Source organism: Anopheles arabiensis, chromosome 2, assembly GCF_016920715.1.
Source record: "Anopheles arabiensis isolate DONGOLA chromosome 2, AaraD3, whole genome shotgun sequence".
NCBI classification, from domain to species: domain Eukaryota; kingdom Metazoa; phylum Arthropoda; class Insecta; order Diptera; family Culicidae; genus Anopheles; species Anopheles arabiensis.
The window spans coordinates 7,731,391-7,747,014 of NC_053517.1; the positions used below are offsets into that span (position 1 = coordinate 7,731,391).

At 45.5% G+C, this 15,624-nt stretch overlaps 2 protein-coding genes across 5 annotated transcripts in view; one reads left to right on the forward strand and one right to left on the reverse strand.

The window, feature by feature from the left end:
* LOC120893371 (hemicentin-1) overlaps positions 1-15,624 on the reverse strand; it is a 124,401-nt gene that overhangs the window by 10,320 nt on the left and 98,457 nt on the right. For all 4 annotated transcript variants that reach the window (XM_040295197.1, XM_040295196.1, XM_040295199.1 and 1 more), the window contains 5 exons: positions 14,210-14,346; positions 10,185-10,323; positions 3,444-3,743; positions 2,697-2,899; positions 1,818-1,995 (listed from right to left, as the gene is read on the reverse strand). In XM_040295197.1, coding sequence (XP_040151131.1) covers positions 1,818-1,995; positions 2,697-2,899; positions 3,444-3,743; positions 10,185-10,323; positions 14,210-14,346 — 957 coding nt within the window. The remainder of the gene's footprint in view (positions 1-1,817; positions 1,996-2,696; positions 2,900-3,443; positions 3,744-10,184; positions 10,324-14,209; positions 14,347-15,624) is intronic.
* On the forward strand, positions 4,675-6,688 carry LOC120893372. The gene is made up of 3 exons (XM_040295200.1): positions 4,675-5,520; positions 5,589-5,777; positions 5,843-6,688. Exons 1-3 carry the CDS (start codon positions 5,069-5,071, stop codon positions 6,318-6,320), a joined length of 1,119 nt encoding a protein of 372 aa, XP_040151134.1. The 5' UTR covers positions 4,675-5,068; the 3' UTR covers positions 6,321-6,688.

Below are 15,624 nucleotides of genomic sequence, written 5' to 3' on the forward strand. Positions count from 1 at the left end.
CGCAAATGAAAACACAAGATTGATGGTTATTTTATACTATGAGCGATCGATTCCGGACACGGCCGTGTATGGGTTTTAGGGTTTCCTTTATGTTTTCCCAGCCGGTGGGGCATTGGCCTCCTCACCCATTTCCTGACCAACCTTCCGGGAAAGGCTTTCGGCAAGAGTTCCCTTGCTCCAGTGGGGGATCGACACGAGAATGTGCTCTTAAATTGATTCCTCCAGTCAACCGGGCACGGTCAAACAATCGAAACAGCTCCGAGCACCGCGGCGCTCACAGTCGGCCGTGGGTATGCAAAGTGTGCAAGTCCTTCTTCGTCCATCCCACGAGAGCAAAAACCGGAAGGATTCTGTCCTGTGAAAACAGAGCTGGCTCGGCCGAAGCCAAGCGCATCTGCGTCTGGGTGTGACGAACAATCGAGCGCAAGCGAGTGAAAAGGATCAACATTTTCCATCAGATACTTCCGTATCTTTTTTGTATTTTTTCCCCCAAAACAACACAACCTCCGGAAGAAGAAACATGTAACTGAGAGGTTGCGATCCAGCGAAAGCGAGTGCAAGAAAGGAAAGACAGGGAAAAATCATTCACACTTAACTGGGTAACTGCTCGAATTGTACGGATATCGCATCGAAACCCAATCCCCAATCACCTTACCACCGGAAGACCCTAGTGCGGAAGGCTAGGAAAAAATACAACCACACCCACCAGCCAACCTCGCCCTCGATGGAACGAGGTAGTAAGCTTGACGCTTACAATAAGGTGAGCGAATGCTTTTGGTTCCCGCCCCGACCGAAGGAGCAGCTTGAAATTAAATCCTACTCCTTTTTGCTTTCGAAACCATCCACACTCCGGCAGCCCGGAACCGTTTTGCTCGTGACGAATGGTGACAGGAACATTGCATTAGTCACGGAGCCGTTTTCGGTGTGATCCGTACAATTCATTCTACCTCGGCGCACAAATCGGAGATCATATGTTTCAGCACGATTGCACGCCGCTTTTCAGCTTGCTGTTTTGTGCTCGTTTGAAGCGGATAGCGTTGATCGGGCAGGTTTGATGATGCGAATGATTGCTGGCCAGTGTTGGCAGTTTTCTGTTTTGTTGGCTTCACACAACTGTTTGCGTCAATGAGCCATTAGTGTACAACGATTCTGAAACATTAATATGTGCTTTGTACACACATTACCTGTTCCATAAGTTATTTTTATGTCCCAAAAATTTTTGTAACGAATCTTATATGGTTTCGTGCTTTTTGTGCGATTGAGCAAGTTTTATGGGTTTTGTTATAGTTTGAAAAAAAAAATACCAATCAACTAATGATCATGTTTTCCCAGACTGCAGTTACAAAACCAGAAAAATAATACACATCTGCTGAGCGCAGTGTTTCCCTATTTTATATACTTGGCTAGACAAATATGAAGATGTGATTCCTCCAAGTGCAATTTCTGCCAGTTATCAGCAGTCTAAAGCCTAAACTTTAATTTCAACAGTGAATGAAGTATTGATTACCTTACATGCATTAATTTGTCCCAGTGCCTTAATTGCATTCAAGCTCCGTTTCACAAGACCCGTACCTCGAGCATCTCGTTAGATGTAAACAAGTCCCATCCCATTGCCCGTTACATTGCTTCCCTTTGCTGGCAACACCCGAGCCTACCAACCCAGCTAGCCGCTGTCGGCATAGCTTAGCAAGGCAACTGGTTATAATTAAAGCGGTTTCACGGGAAAAGCCCACGAGATCACCCAGCGCGGGTCGAAATTATTATATCGCCCAGGCATGTGTGTGTGTGTGTGTGTGTGTCCTATGTTCGAAACTTACCGTACGGTGGTACCAGCGCCGACCCGACGCGCACTTTATCGATAACGAACGGTGGATCACTTTTGCCCTTTGCGTTGACGGCGTACACCAGCAGCTGATAGTCGCGGCCCGGTTCTAAGCTGTGCAATTTAAACTGCGGTATCTGCTCCTGGATTCGGAATAATGGTGCTAATGTGGCCTGTGGACGAAAATAATAAACAAGCGACAAGAGCCAGAGAGAGAGAGAGAGAGAGAGAGAGAGAGAAAGGGAAACGTGTGAGAATGTGGAAGGTGACAATGGGGGAGAAGAGGGATTAAGTTTTAATTGCTGGCATCGCTGCTGGAATGCTCCTGCGGGCTTGTGCAAAACTGTTTCCAACGATGGCGCCTGGTTTGTGCCCGATCGTGTGTGTGTGTGTTTTGTGTGAAGTATGGTTTGCCTGTTATCATATGGGCAGCAATGTATGACTGTGTATGTAAGCCAGCATGACATCCCCGAGAGTGTGGAGTTTAGCATGGAATGAAGCAGGGGAAAAAAGTTCCGCGCTTACCGAGAACTCGTAAATGAAGCTCTCTCCGGATGCAAATGGCCCTATCGTTAGAAGAACAGACTGGGTTTTGTGTTGTGAAAATATGTTCGTTTAATGAAGCTTAAATGCAGTGCCGACTCTGTGTGTGTGTGTGAACTCGACCGCCATCGGGACAAGTGGAGCTATATTTAAAGGTTAACCTTCGACCCAATGCAGCGTCGGAAGCTAAGCCCAAAACTAGTCTCGAAATGAAGTACTGAAGCGATTTCCTGCTGATTTGGACTGACTTCCTTCATTACACTGCCCGAGCGCAGGCAGTGCAACGATGCAATGCTGCTGGCGAAGCGAACGTACAAACAAATGCCATTACCTGATCGTTCATGGTAGAAATTTCATTATCGAACTCGGTCGGTGGGCCACGCGTGTAGTCCAGATTGTAAGCGGGCGGTGCTACGCCGCCAACGACCTCCAGCAGGAACGACTGCATCAGCCCGCCGTCACTACCAGCAGAGCAGACGACTTCCAGCACAGTGTCGTTGTGCAGCTCGCAGTTCCGGGGCGTATCGGGGATCTCTGCGTACCGTTCGAACAGCATCGTCGCATCGACATCATCATCATCAACACCGCCATGAAACGAAAGGAACAGACGCAACAGCACCAACAGAAGAAGAAGAAGAAAAAAAACAACAGACACAAACATCAGAATTTTTAATTAAAAGCCATAGATTGGAGCATATTTGCAGTAACCGTGGTGCAAGGTTGCAAACTCTGTTGCTGTAGGAAATGCAGGACCTTTTGCTCACCGTAACCGAAAGCAGCAACCGTACGGTAGATGCCGTTGCGGAGATTGCTATTGCCATCACACACCGCCTCTCCTTCGTCGACGACACACACACACACACCGGTATTTGATTTGGCACTTTTCATTTGTGGATTGACTTGAGGGACGGGGCGGTTAGCATTTTGGCAATCACGACGCCTGTTCCGTACGGTTGCAGCTGCGTTCGGTTCACGCAGCACGGAAGATGTTTGCCAACGGCTGCAATATGGCGACAGAGCAAATGCAAAACAAAAAAAAAAAAAACTGCCCCAGCGGAGTGTGTAAGAGCGAACATACTTGCAGGTAAAATATGTATCAGACATGGCACCGTCTGTCGGCCGACATTGTTGATCGCCCAGCAGGCGAGCGTCACCAGCTCCGAGTCGGACTGTGGCAGGTAGGTCATGGTGCTGACGAGCCCGTGCGAGCTGATGCGCGAATTCAGCACCGGTGACACGTTACGCGTGTTGTTGTACGTCCAGCTGAACCGTACACCGTCCGGTGGGTCGGCCTCCACCTCACACTTGACGTGCAGCGAGTGCATGTTTAGCGAGCCGACTGAGGTTTGCTCCGTGCCCGGTTTGCAGCGGGGTGCAACTGTGGAAAAAAATGTTTAAAAAAAGAAAAAAAAAGAGAGAGAGAGAGAGAGAGAGAGAGAGAGAGGGAAACGGAGAGAGTGAATAAGTGAAGAGGGAAGCAATTAGCAACAGATGGCAGAGCAAGGATGCAAAGGTTGACCAAGGACACTTTAAATCGCGGTTTAATCAAGAGCCTGCAATTGTTTTTCATTTCAAGATCTGACATTTCATGGACAGTGCAGAATGACAGAAAAGATATCAGATTATTAACGAAGATTTTGGTGAAAAATAGCAGTATGTTTAACAAAAACTTTGAACATGATGTAAGATGTAGAGTGGCGATTATCTATGTATCACGTTTTATGAATCATTTTTACAATTTACCTAAATAAAACAACCTAAGGTCTTTTCGGTTTATGATCGTCGTTTAATTTCAATTTCTTATATTCAAAACAACACAGTCATCGTAACTATGAGACACAAAATTCACAGGCCTATACCTTCAGTTTGTTTAACGACAGCAGAGCCCTACAACAGTCTCATCAGTACAAGCTGTGGTTGTGTTCCGCATAGCATAAACTGACACAGTCTTGATAATATGCTAGACGGGCCCTCGAGAATACAAAGAAGACGTATAGACTTGAAAATGATTTGTTGCTACATGCGTGTGAGTGACGTTCTTGTTGAAATAGTCAGCTGCTGTATTGACACAACAACTACAAGATTTTACTACAAGCAGTTACAAGTAAATAAAACAAAGATACCTGGACTAATGTCAAATTATATTTTATGTGGGGAAAGATATGTAGCAAAGTTAGTCGTAATGTTATGTTAACTTTGATTGTTAAGTATATTGATTCTATGCTATTGAGCGGAACGGCCGAGTTTCTGTAAACTGAAATCGATCGTTACAGGTTATCTGAATATTCGGTGCTTATCATGCATTACGCCCTCTGGCAAGGGTGGGCCACTACTGCTGATAGGTTTATCTGGTTTATCAGTGTTAGATAAGCGTCGTCACCGATAACGTTTTGAGTCATGCTGACATGAGTATTCGTACTTCAGGTGCAATGAGGGCTCCAAATCGTTCCCAATACAGTGATCCAGAAGCATTCCCCAGTTTAAGTTCGTCGTTGTGCATCGAAACAGTGAATCGTTGTGTTTTGACATGTGATTGTTTAAAAGCTGTTTAGTTAATGTGTCGCTATTACCTACAGATGGATTGGTTACAGTGTGTGGATTTGTTTGCACAATCAACCACTTTATGAAGTAGGATTACTAGGCCTTTCGAAAACCAATGCGATAACATAAGCCGAAATTAGCGTACTACGTCAGTTTGATAAAATGTTTCGCTTTACGTGGCAATTGGTGCGGAGGAACATCAAGCCTCTTATCTTGATAGTGTCGTTCCTGACGTTTATATGGCTCATAATAGACACAGCACATCGGCCTGAATTTGTGCGGCACGCATCGAAACATTCCTTCCGATTTGGGAACAATGCAAACGAGCCAGCTGAACACTGGTTCGAGCGGACACTTGAACAGTTCCTAGAGTTACTCGAGCTCGATTCCAATGTTACCGCAGACGAGAGCCGTAACAGTTTCGAATCATTGAATTGTCCACAATCCAATACGCTGTTCACTGCGTTTACGGGGAGCACACTAGAGGAAAGTTTGTGGCATTACTTTTCGCTGGTGGCCATACAAAATAGCATTAAGACGACATCGGAAGAATATCAAGCACAAGTTATGCTTACTAACGGAACATCGACTGAACTGGCGACACTTTTTGAAAGGTAATAGTGCTACAAATCACTTCTAAAAATGCCACCAATCAAAACCTTTACTTTCAATGTGTTTTCAGTCTTCCGTTTGACGTGATCCGTATGAACATCATTTGGTGCTATAACTTTCCTGATATGGACATTTTGAACAGTGACACAGCCATTCAGATTGACAAGGGCGTTAAGCAGCTATTCATACTCAATAATCAAGCTAAACGATTTGAAGAAATCCTAAAAGTACCATGGGAACAACAGACTCAGTTCTTTAGGTATCTATATTTCTTACATTAAAATATTGCCACAAGCTAAAATATAATATTGTTCATATTTACAGGCTCCGAGCGGAAGCGGAAAGTACGGCCCAAAACGTATTGGGCGACATTCGCCAGCGTTCTAAACTGTACGGCGATGAGGAAGACGTAAAGAATCTTCAGTTCGTTGGCTTACATGTTCGGGAAGACGACGAGCTGCCCTATGAATACTACTATCGTGCCATGACGTTTCACCGCAAAATGCACGATACGGGCACACTTATGTTTGTGGCCATTTGTGAAAATCCCAAGAGCACTGTATGCAGCACGTTGGATGCGCAAAGCGAGCGCGTGGAAGTGATAGCGGAGCATGATGAGCTTGACGTTGATTTTGCATTGCTGAAGTCTTGTAATCACTCTATTCTATCTAGTGAACTCGATATCTTTCCAGCATTGCTTCGTGGTTCCGGCAATGTTGTAGTGTATGGTGAGCAAAACGATCGTAGTCGATACGCTATTAAATTGGCTAGCTTTAAGGATAACTGGTACAACATTGTTTGATAAAGCACCGTATGCAATGCGATATGGAAAAATTGTAAAGATTAAGTGAGTGTACATTTGAGCTTCGACTTTTTTACGTGATTATTTTAAAATCATCTACATCCTTATTTTTAAAATTGAATGTAAATTACATATGGTAATTCAATGATAAGGTATTCTTAACCATTTATATATATTTTTTTACAGTTTCTCTGCTCTCCTATTAATATCAAAGGAAAAACCAGATACCAAATATAGTTAACAGACAAAACCAACGATTAAGATTTGATATGAAAAGAAATTGCGGTGTATGAATGTTAAACATGACAGAGGCATTTAAGACAATATCGTTTTATAAAAATAAATGGCTGAGCAGTTCACCGATGAAATCAAGGTATTTATTTAAGAAAACGAATCATCTTCGAGAAAGCTCTTCATAATAGGAACTTTCCATGGTTCACACCACACATTTTGGGTTTCATTTTACAACTGAAAGGTATAAATGTGAACATTAAACAGTGATTAATAAAACATCCCTGCGTCAACATTAAACCTTTCCCACGGTCTTTTCCAGCCGAATGCCAAACTGTGGGAATACTGTTCACACAATATTCATGCAAGAAACCGTCACAGTACAGTGCCAACAATGTTGACGGTCCAAAAACCAGGGCGCTGTGAAACGCCCCAACACAAACATTTTAGTCCAAAAGAAAAACGCTTCATTTTCCCTCCACCCTGCCTGCAGAGCGTAAAGAATTGTTTAAACTTATCGAAACAAAAACAAAACTCTATGCCCACTCGCTGTGCATTCTTCGCTCGTTTCCGTTTCCGTTCCCGGTGCTTTGTTTTGTGCGATTTGTTGCCGCGGCGCTGTTGCGGAATCTGTGGGGAAGCTTTAGTGCTATGTTTAGCCTTACAAACCCTAAACCTTGTTCCAGCCTGTGAGTGTGTATGTGATTGTGCACCATCTTAACAACAGCAGCACTCGAAAGGGGATAAAACAGAACCCTCGTTTTAATGCGACAATAGTGGTGCAAAATAGCGGCAGGTCCGCCTTTGCCATCCCAAAGACAGTGGGTTCCGCTGAACCGTTTTGCCCCCAAAACGCACCTTCTCCTTTTCATTCATTATTCACAGATTTTAATTCCATACTCTGCCCGGGGACGGTGAACCGTGTACTGTGTGTCACACCCAAGCAGTGCCGAAATCTGGAAGGACGAATTTATGCCACGACGGAGACTAATTTTCACCAATGACGATCGGCAGTGAAGATGTTGTGTTGAAGCGGCTGGTAGCACTTCAGGCACATGACTAAAGCAAACAGACGTTGGGCAGCTGCTTGCTCGGGGTTTGGGTCGAAATATTAAGCATTTATGTAGCACTTTTGGTACACCCACTCGACCGATGTGACTGCCAGACGGAAAGCGAACGTGTTTATGGACCTTATCGGGCGATGCTTTCCTATTTCGGAGCAGCGTAGCATCATACTCACATAACAGCCCATGTCTATACGTTCTATCAAAACTCTTCGCTCACACTGTTTGTGCAGAAACGGAACGGAAAAAAACTGACCAAACATTTGATGATAATATTTTCATGAGCAATTGAAGGCCATGTTTCGCTTTTGGTTAAATATAAAAGCTTCAGCTATGTCGTCTTCCTTTGGCGCTGAGCGGCGAAATAAGCGAAAAGAAAAGCCAACCATTCAAAGTACACCAATATATGCCTTCCCACAACACATGCGAACAATGTTGTCTCAGGGACAGCTGGTACGACACGACTCGCCCCGACACTGCGACAGGAAGTAGCAGCAGAGAAGCGAAAACGAAATCCCCGAACGGAAATATTATTATCTCTCCTTCATCCCATCGCTCCCATTCAGGGCGGAAGGGATGAAACGCCTACGGACAAAAGGCAAGCGCTTGGCCGGCCAATCGATGCCAACCATCACCTTCGGTGAATCCTCCAGGCAGGAAGGGACTAACGAATAAGCAACTAAAGTGCTGAGTTACCGCAAGGATACGGCGCAACTACAAAAAAAAAGAAGGCCCCCAGTACCGGTCCCATCGTCCTCGTCGGAAGCAATGGCAACTGGCGGAACTTGTCTTGATTATCGCCGGCGGGAATTTGCCTTTCCGTAGCGTTGTTTGCCGTCGCTACCCATTGCCCGTTCCGTGTAAGGCCACATTTCGCAGACCGGAATGGACAGTGTGAGCCGCAACGAGCACAGCGCTGCGGAAGCGATGTATCTCATATTTCGCTCCCTGCGCCTACGCTGCCTTCTACCAAATAGTACGATGAGCTGTGACCATTTCTGCTGATATGTTACTGATAGCGCATGGCGGAGCCGGCCAAAGGTGCTGGTCCCTGGTCGATGATTATCGTTTGTTATTCTTTATGCTGGCTTCCATTTTATTCAATTATCGCTATGATGTGTGCAATGTGTTTCATGATTTTGCCACAGGGCTCGGCTAGGGCCCCTAATATTTGCCCAGGCATTATTGGCAAATAGAATGAGCGTTAATGATTTGGTCAAACAAATGTGTGCAGCTGTGTTGTTTGCGTTTTCGAGGGTGAAATTGTATGGAAATGCTCACTCAGCTGGACAAGTCCTTTCTCCAATGTAATAAAATAACTTTTTTTTTTGGTGTGTGCATTGCTATGAATCTCTTGTTCTCATAAATTCAGGCATTGAATGTTTTTGATCAAAAGCATTTCTGAGCGTCAACATGGCTTCACCGTCTGTCGTCAGTAATTTAGCATCAAATCAAGTTAGGTTTCTCTTCTTTTTTTATTGAATCCTACCTCATAAAAAACATAAATAAAACAACAAGCAGAATTCGCCAGCGCGGACAATGCAACAATACGATCATATTTTCCATGAATCAATTATGTATTTTGTAGCCCATATTGAAGCCTCTCACCGCGTTACCCGTGGCACCATGAACATCCTTCCGGCCGGCGTGCCAGCACAATTTACATTTAAATAGGTTCCAATTATAAAGGCAGCGACATTTTTCACACTCTTCAGCCACCTTCTTGGTGTCGGTAGGGAGGGTGGATTGTGTGTGTGTGTGTTGTTGTTTTTTCTCACCCACAGAGAGCGCCAGTTGACCAAGGTTATCGAGCATCGAACATTTACGGACACCGGCCTGGTACCGGATTTTATGACGCTGTACTTTTATCATACTCAGGCGAGCTGAGCCTTGGAGGGACGGAATCTCGAATAGGGACGTTAAATTTTTCATGGATTTTCAATTATGGTAATGGTGCGTCGTGGGGAATGAAGAGGAGCGAGAAATTATGACCACCACAATTAGGATGAGTCAGATGATGATGAGAGATTGGGCGAGGGAATTGAAAGCCCCATGGGAGAAGAGATGTTTTATTCTGCGCAAAAAAAATGGATTCTGTTGGTGACCGGACAGTGTGTTTAAATCTAAAAGATATTACCTTAGATTAACAAGAGCTCAAGAAAGTAATTTAAGTATCAATCCATTTTTAGATAAAGTCTACTAAAATAATATAATCAAGAGATACGAGTGTGAACGTTCGTCTAAATTCCTCAACAGAAATGCGAACTGATATTTACAAACAACCAAAAAAACACAAAAACAAATGTCTCGAGCGTCAACAGTAAGTACAGTCAAGAGTGATTTTCAATAACACTCGAATACAATAAAGGAAATTAATTTTTCATTGCTTTTAAATAAGAAATCATACACTACACGATCTTCAACCATTGCATGCTGTCCGTATTAAATTTGATCTTGTCCACCCAACTGCCAAACAACCTTCTGCCCACACGCTCGACAGGGCAAGCACACCCATAAATCGCTCAAAAATGTCACACCAATGCTAACTTCATCGTGGCATTCTACTTACACTGTATTTTGAGCGTTAGCGATGAGCTGCGCGTTTCACCTTCCGTGTTCGAGGCGGCACAGGCGTACGAGCCGGCACTTTCCCGCTCCAGCTGTGTCAAGTACAAGGTTTCCCCATTTTCTCCGGACATCCTCATGTTCTGCGTCGGTGTGCGTGTAAAGAGGAAGGAAGAGAGGTAGAAGAAACGAGTTAGCGAGCAGCAAACTGTCACACTGGCACTGGAGAATGTAGTAAAGCTTGTGAAAGGCATGAAAAAAAAAAAAAAACAAACGGAGGAAGCTATTGGAAGTGCTGAGAAAACAGACCCTAGGATACACGTATGTGCCCACCTCTTGCCCCAAAGTACTCGAGTCGGTGTCGATGCGTTACGGTAGAGTTTGGTGGAGACTGTGGGAAACAAGCGCATCATTAGCGCCCTTCAAATTGCGTTTCGATCTCACCGGAACATCTCACTCGTACGCTGCTCCACGTTTCCCCCCCACCAGCTTCGAACGCTTTCAACAAGAGCACGAACTCCAATCGATCTTTTCGGGCGCATTTGCTGGCTAATGATAGATCTCGTTGCGATAGATGAACATTTGTTACAAATCTTTAGCTGCCATGTTTTGGGACGAAAATGTGCTTGTTCGTAGCGTGGTACGACCGCAACCCTCCCAAACACGCGGGCGAGAAGCACCCGGAGCTTCGTACGGAGGAACGCCGACAAACGGGAGGACGATGTTATTTGAAGGTCGTTGCCGACGTGGTGAGAAATGGTACCATCCGTCGATAAGGTTACGGTGGAAGCTTATACGTTGGCATGCTCACTTCCCTGCTTTCCCGGCGGGCTTCCGGTGTGGAGTGTGTTTCCATGTGATATTACACTGCTTGCATGGGGCAGTGGAAAACGAGTACAAGGTAAGACCGCTGCGAGTATAGCCGGTGTATCCTAGGTCGGGAATGGGTAGCTACGGTATTTGGTACGAGGCGGTATGGTAGGTAAAAGGTAAAAAATTGAGCTATAATTGAACTGTCAAGCTCGTGTGTTACACACTCGGCACTACGCTGCCCTGATTTTCCCTACTGCACATCGAGTTTGTTTCCCAGCTGGTATTGCTTGCAGCTCTTTTTTGGCGCTCAATGTTGCCATGCATCAATCAAAAGCTCCGAGAACGGTTTCATCAAGCACTTCCTGTAGCCTTTACGATGTAAAAAAATAGCAGACATGTTTCCCATTGCAAATCCAGCAGTGGTTGGAAAGGGAGATCTACCTCGTTTGAGACCAGCTAGTCTAGCACAGTTTCTCGAACGAAATGCTTTATCGATGTAGGAAATTCTCACATAGAATGCACTAACCTCTGATAGAAGATAGAAATTTGTTGATGGACATTCCTGTTTCAAAATTTCGCATGTTTGATGCTGATTGATGTGACGAGAGCATTTCAACAAATTCGAAACCAAAGAAGTTTACTTAAGTTGAAACACATCTACCCAAATGTTACAATTTTTTAAATATGTCTTGCCTGTAAGACCCAACTTTAATCAATTAAAGATTGAAGGCAATTCTCTAGCCCCATTTTCAACCGAAAACCTTCAACGACCTTAGTGTGGCTTTCGCTATGACACTGGCAACTTAGAAGAGCAGTCTCCCGTGAAAGCCTCGTATTTTCTCCGTGTAAACTTAACTTGACCCGCAGCCCCCGAACCAAAAGCAAATTCGAAAGGAAACAAGCAAACTTTACATTACTTCACCACCATCACATCCGAGCAAACAGCTAATAACGATCTCTTTGACATTGGGTACAGCGCCTGGTAGTAGGGAACCAGCCGAGGCACATCCCGTCGGTTCGGTCGCTTCGAACGAAGAAATTAATTAGTTTTATCTTTCTTGCCATCGAAATGTCTGCCATTTATTTGATCTCCCAAATTCTCCTGCTCTTTTTCCCCCATGATGGCAGACGCATGATCGTGGGATCCAAGGCCTTTCTAGGAACGCCAGACCGATTCAACGGTCTCGCCAGCGGGGCCGATCGATTCGAAAAGCTCCATCACCAACCCTGCGGCTCATGGATGGCCTGCTGTGACATCCGTTTCATCCATCTGGGAAAGGATGGAATGCCTCATTCCGCCTCCCGGTGTTCAAACAGTGACGCGAGCCAATTCAAAGAGTCCGAAAATCGGTAAGCTATATTTCAGTGGCAACGGGGTCAACGAAAGGGGCAGCAGGTTATCATCTGCTGAGGAGCAAACTTTTTGTGCTGCCCGCCTGATGCCTCAAAACGAAATCCTTGGTTGAAGATGACTACGCTTCTTCGTTCTGTAAACTGTGGTGAAGATTTCAACCGAACCATGGCGTACTCACGCAGCCAATCACATACGGACCATTGTGTCAATCTTGAAACGTAGGTCGATGTGACGAGGCAAACCGGCATGTCCTACCTCAGTGTTATCGCTCGACGAGAAGCGACACTGAATGGAACGTGCCCGGGGAAAAGGTGGGAACGTAAAGCAGGTCAATACCCGAAACCGTGCCTGTCCGTAACGTCCATCTTGAAACCTTTATCCTCACATCGCTCGTGAAAAGGCATGGAAGTAAGTGGGATTCTTAGTGATAATTAAATTGAGCTTCACCAGGATCTCATTCACCGGGAGCTCGGAGTGCTAGTTGGGAGGGCAGAAGTCGGTTTCCAGCTAAGCCCGGCTAGTATCATTCATCGCAGTCGTTGCTGTTTCGGCCAATGTGTACAGTTCTTAAAGAGGACCGTATTCTTTCCTATTGTTGGAATCTGTTCCTGCACAAGAGTATCCTTAACAGGACGAAAGATATGTCACATAAAGTTCGAAATTCTAAAGGCTTTTGTACGCTGCTACAGCGACGGTCCCGCGATTGTGCCGTGCCAAATTCTTTCCTATCCCGGTGATAGCGGGGTGGGGAGGAATGAAGAGATTCAATTTTCCCTTGGCACTGCATTGCACCATTCAAGTGCACCATTCGTGTCCTGAACGGTTTGTAAGCACTGTTTAAACAAATTGAATTATGGCTCGGTATCTCTTTAATTGGATTTGTACACCTTCCAATACACCGTGGGGTCGATTATCGTCGGCAACCTGCTACCAACGATAGCATTTTAACCACTTCTGCTTCTGCTGCTACTGCGTCCACTGCGTTACGGTGAATTTACCTATCGGGTGAGTGCAACAGAATAAAATACATGTACGGTAGCGCATCGATTGAAAGATAAGGCGATTGAACGGCTCACCGAATGGCCATGCAACGACAAACCCTAACTACCAGCGCTCACTCGGTGGCCTACACGCTCTTCCCGTGCCTCGGTGTGTGTGTGTGTGTGTGGGCGATAGTAAAACTAATTATATCTGAAGGATTGAGGGTAGGTAATAAGATTAATTTGTTTGAAATAAGGGATTAATGATTTAATTACGTGCCGGAAAGCCCACAGCCCGGTCAGCCTGCCCGGTAGTCCAACTCTCGGCGGTCGCATTAAAGACTCTTTCCGGCTCATGCCGCTCCCGTCGCTGTCGCAGAGGTGGCGGCTTTGGGTGGGCGGCTCATCAACGTTCGCCCAAGACACTGGGACGCTGGCAACATCCACCAGTGAGTGTGTCACCGGGCAATCTCGTCAGCGACTTCCCATTTTGTCGCCACCCAAGTGCGGGCACACGGTACAGCCATTCGCTCCACTGGTTCGCCATCAGACGGAACGACACTTCTGTGGCTTTCGCTTCCGTGTTCGGTGCGGTCAGCTCGACCTAATGAAGGTGCTTGATTTCCCAGCGAGAGCATCATATTTTCCGGGAGATTGTGCCGGTGGCCTTTTGCACCGCTCGTAGCTAATTGAGCGCACCGCCCGTCCACGGTAGGATGCTTTTAGCCCCCCTCACCGACCGCTGACCCCGACCGCTACCGATCGGGATGACCGGGTTGCGGGTTTTATCTAGCACACGAAAGCTCCGGGCTAGAAAACTAAACCGTGCTATCGGTGCGATGAGTGTGCGATGAGAAATGGAGGAAATGCAATAATACTTACGTTTTTGTACCAGGAAAAGGAAGTGACCGGTGGTCTCGCATCCGCTCGGCATTTTAGCGTAACATTTTCACCCTCGGCGCGCGTTATCACCCGGCTCGGGTCCTCGTTGGACAGATGCACCGATACGACCGGCTCGTCTGCAGAAGCGTGCGTTTGTGGGTGTGGAATAAAAGGAAGGAGAGCAAAAAGAAAAAAAGAAAAGAGTTTCCATATAGCAACAATGCAGTTGAAAAGTTAATTTTAATTCGTACAATGGGGTTTTCAGCCGCGAACGCGCACAGACTGTGGCGGCAGTGCAGAACGTTAGCTCGTTGGGTTTGTGAAGCCGGGGTTTTAGCTGCGCGAAATCGGTTTTCCACTGTGCCGGCTCAGACGCACTCAGGACCATTAAGGAAACTATAAAATTGAATTTATCGTTCCATTGCACACGCCCCGCATTCGTGAGATGATTCAAGGACGCATGTATGTGTGTGTGTGTTAGTGTTTGATTGCGTACGACGTGTGAACTTTTGGAACGGAAAAGTAGAGCTTTTCAACTTCAATTAAATGCCATTACCACTGTTGAACAATGGTGGGCTGCAACATGCGCGAAAGGACGTTTTTTGGGGTCTGTTTGAGTGCGTGTCTGTGTGAACGAGGAAATAATTTTAGTTTGATAGCATTTTGCCCGCTCGGTGACACGATTGATGGGTCGATATTACACACTTCGTCTGCGGGAAGTACATGCTAACGGCGTGGTTTAAAACAGCACGGTAAAAGTATGAGTTTATAGCACACGGCTGCATTAATTGCAGATGTCCTGACTGCTACAAAACCAAAGGTGGATCAGTTCTTCTTGTAACAAGGACTGACTATCTGGTAAAGTATAAAAAGTAAATCCCATCAGTCTTCTAAGGTCCAGCGTGCCTGAATACATAACTATGCGAAAAGGACCTTAAAACATCATTTGCCTTAAACTCAATTAACTGAGTATTTTGAGCAACCGAATTAAAACGAAAATTGATAAGTTGAATGAACATAAAATGAAGCCTAAAAATAATTAAAATAAATTAATTTCAATACGACGAACGATGAAGCTAATTTATTGGCCGGAACAACAGCGTCGCTAGAATTGTGTAGCAATAACAGCTTCCCTCTTGTAATAAAAGCCATCACACATGCTCAAACAGACACACACAGACACATTTGGCCGCACATGCTTGTGGCAAACACATCAATCTTGCCTTCCTGTTCCAGATGATCCCGCTTTATGCCTGATAAAACGGCACACACAAAATCCACACTCCAACCAATGGCCACGATGGACCACGTATTAGCCGGTAAGCACCGTTGCCCAAATTCCCGTCCCAGCGTTCCCCGACAAGGGGGAGGGGGGCGGGGGGTGAGAGGAAAACCGCTTACACAAAAACGGCCAG

What these genes read in the sequence shown, in the direction of transcription:
- LOC120893372 (XM_040295200.1), top strand. Translation starts at nt 5,069, where the DNA reads ATGTTTCGCTTTACGTGGCAATTGGTGCGGAGGAACATCAAGCCTCTT. An exon ending in CTGGCGACACTTTTTGAAAG is followed by an intron (nt 5,521 to 5,588) that starts GTAATAGTGCTA and finishes ATGTGTTTTCAG; the next exon opens with TCTTCCGTTTGACGTGATCC. An exon ending in CAACAGACTCAGTTCTTTAG is followed by an intron (nt 5,778 to 5,842) that starts GTATCTATATTT and finishes TCATATTTACAG; the next exon opens with GCTCCGAGCGGAAGCGGAAA.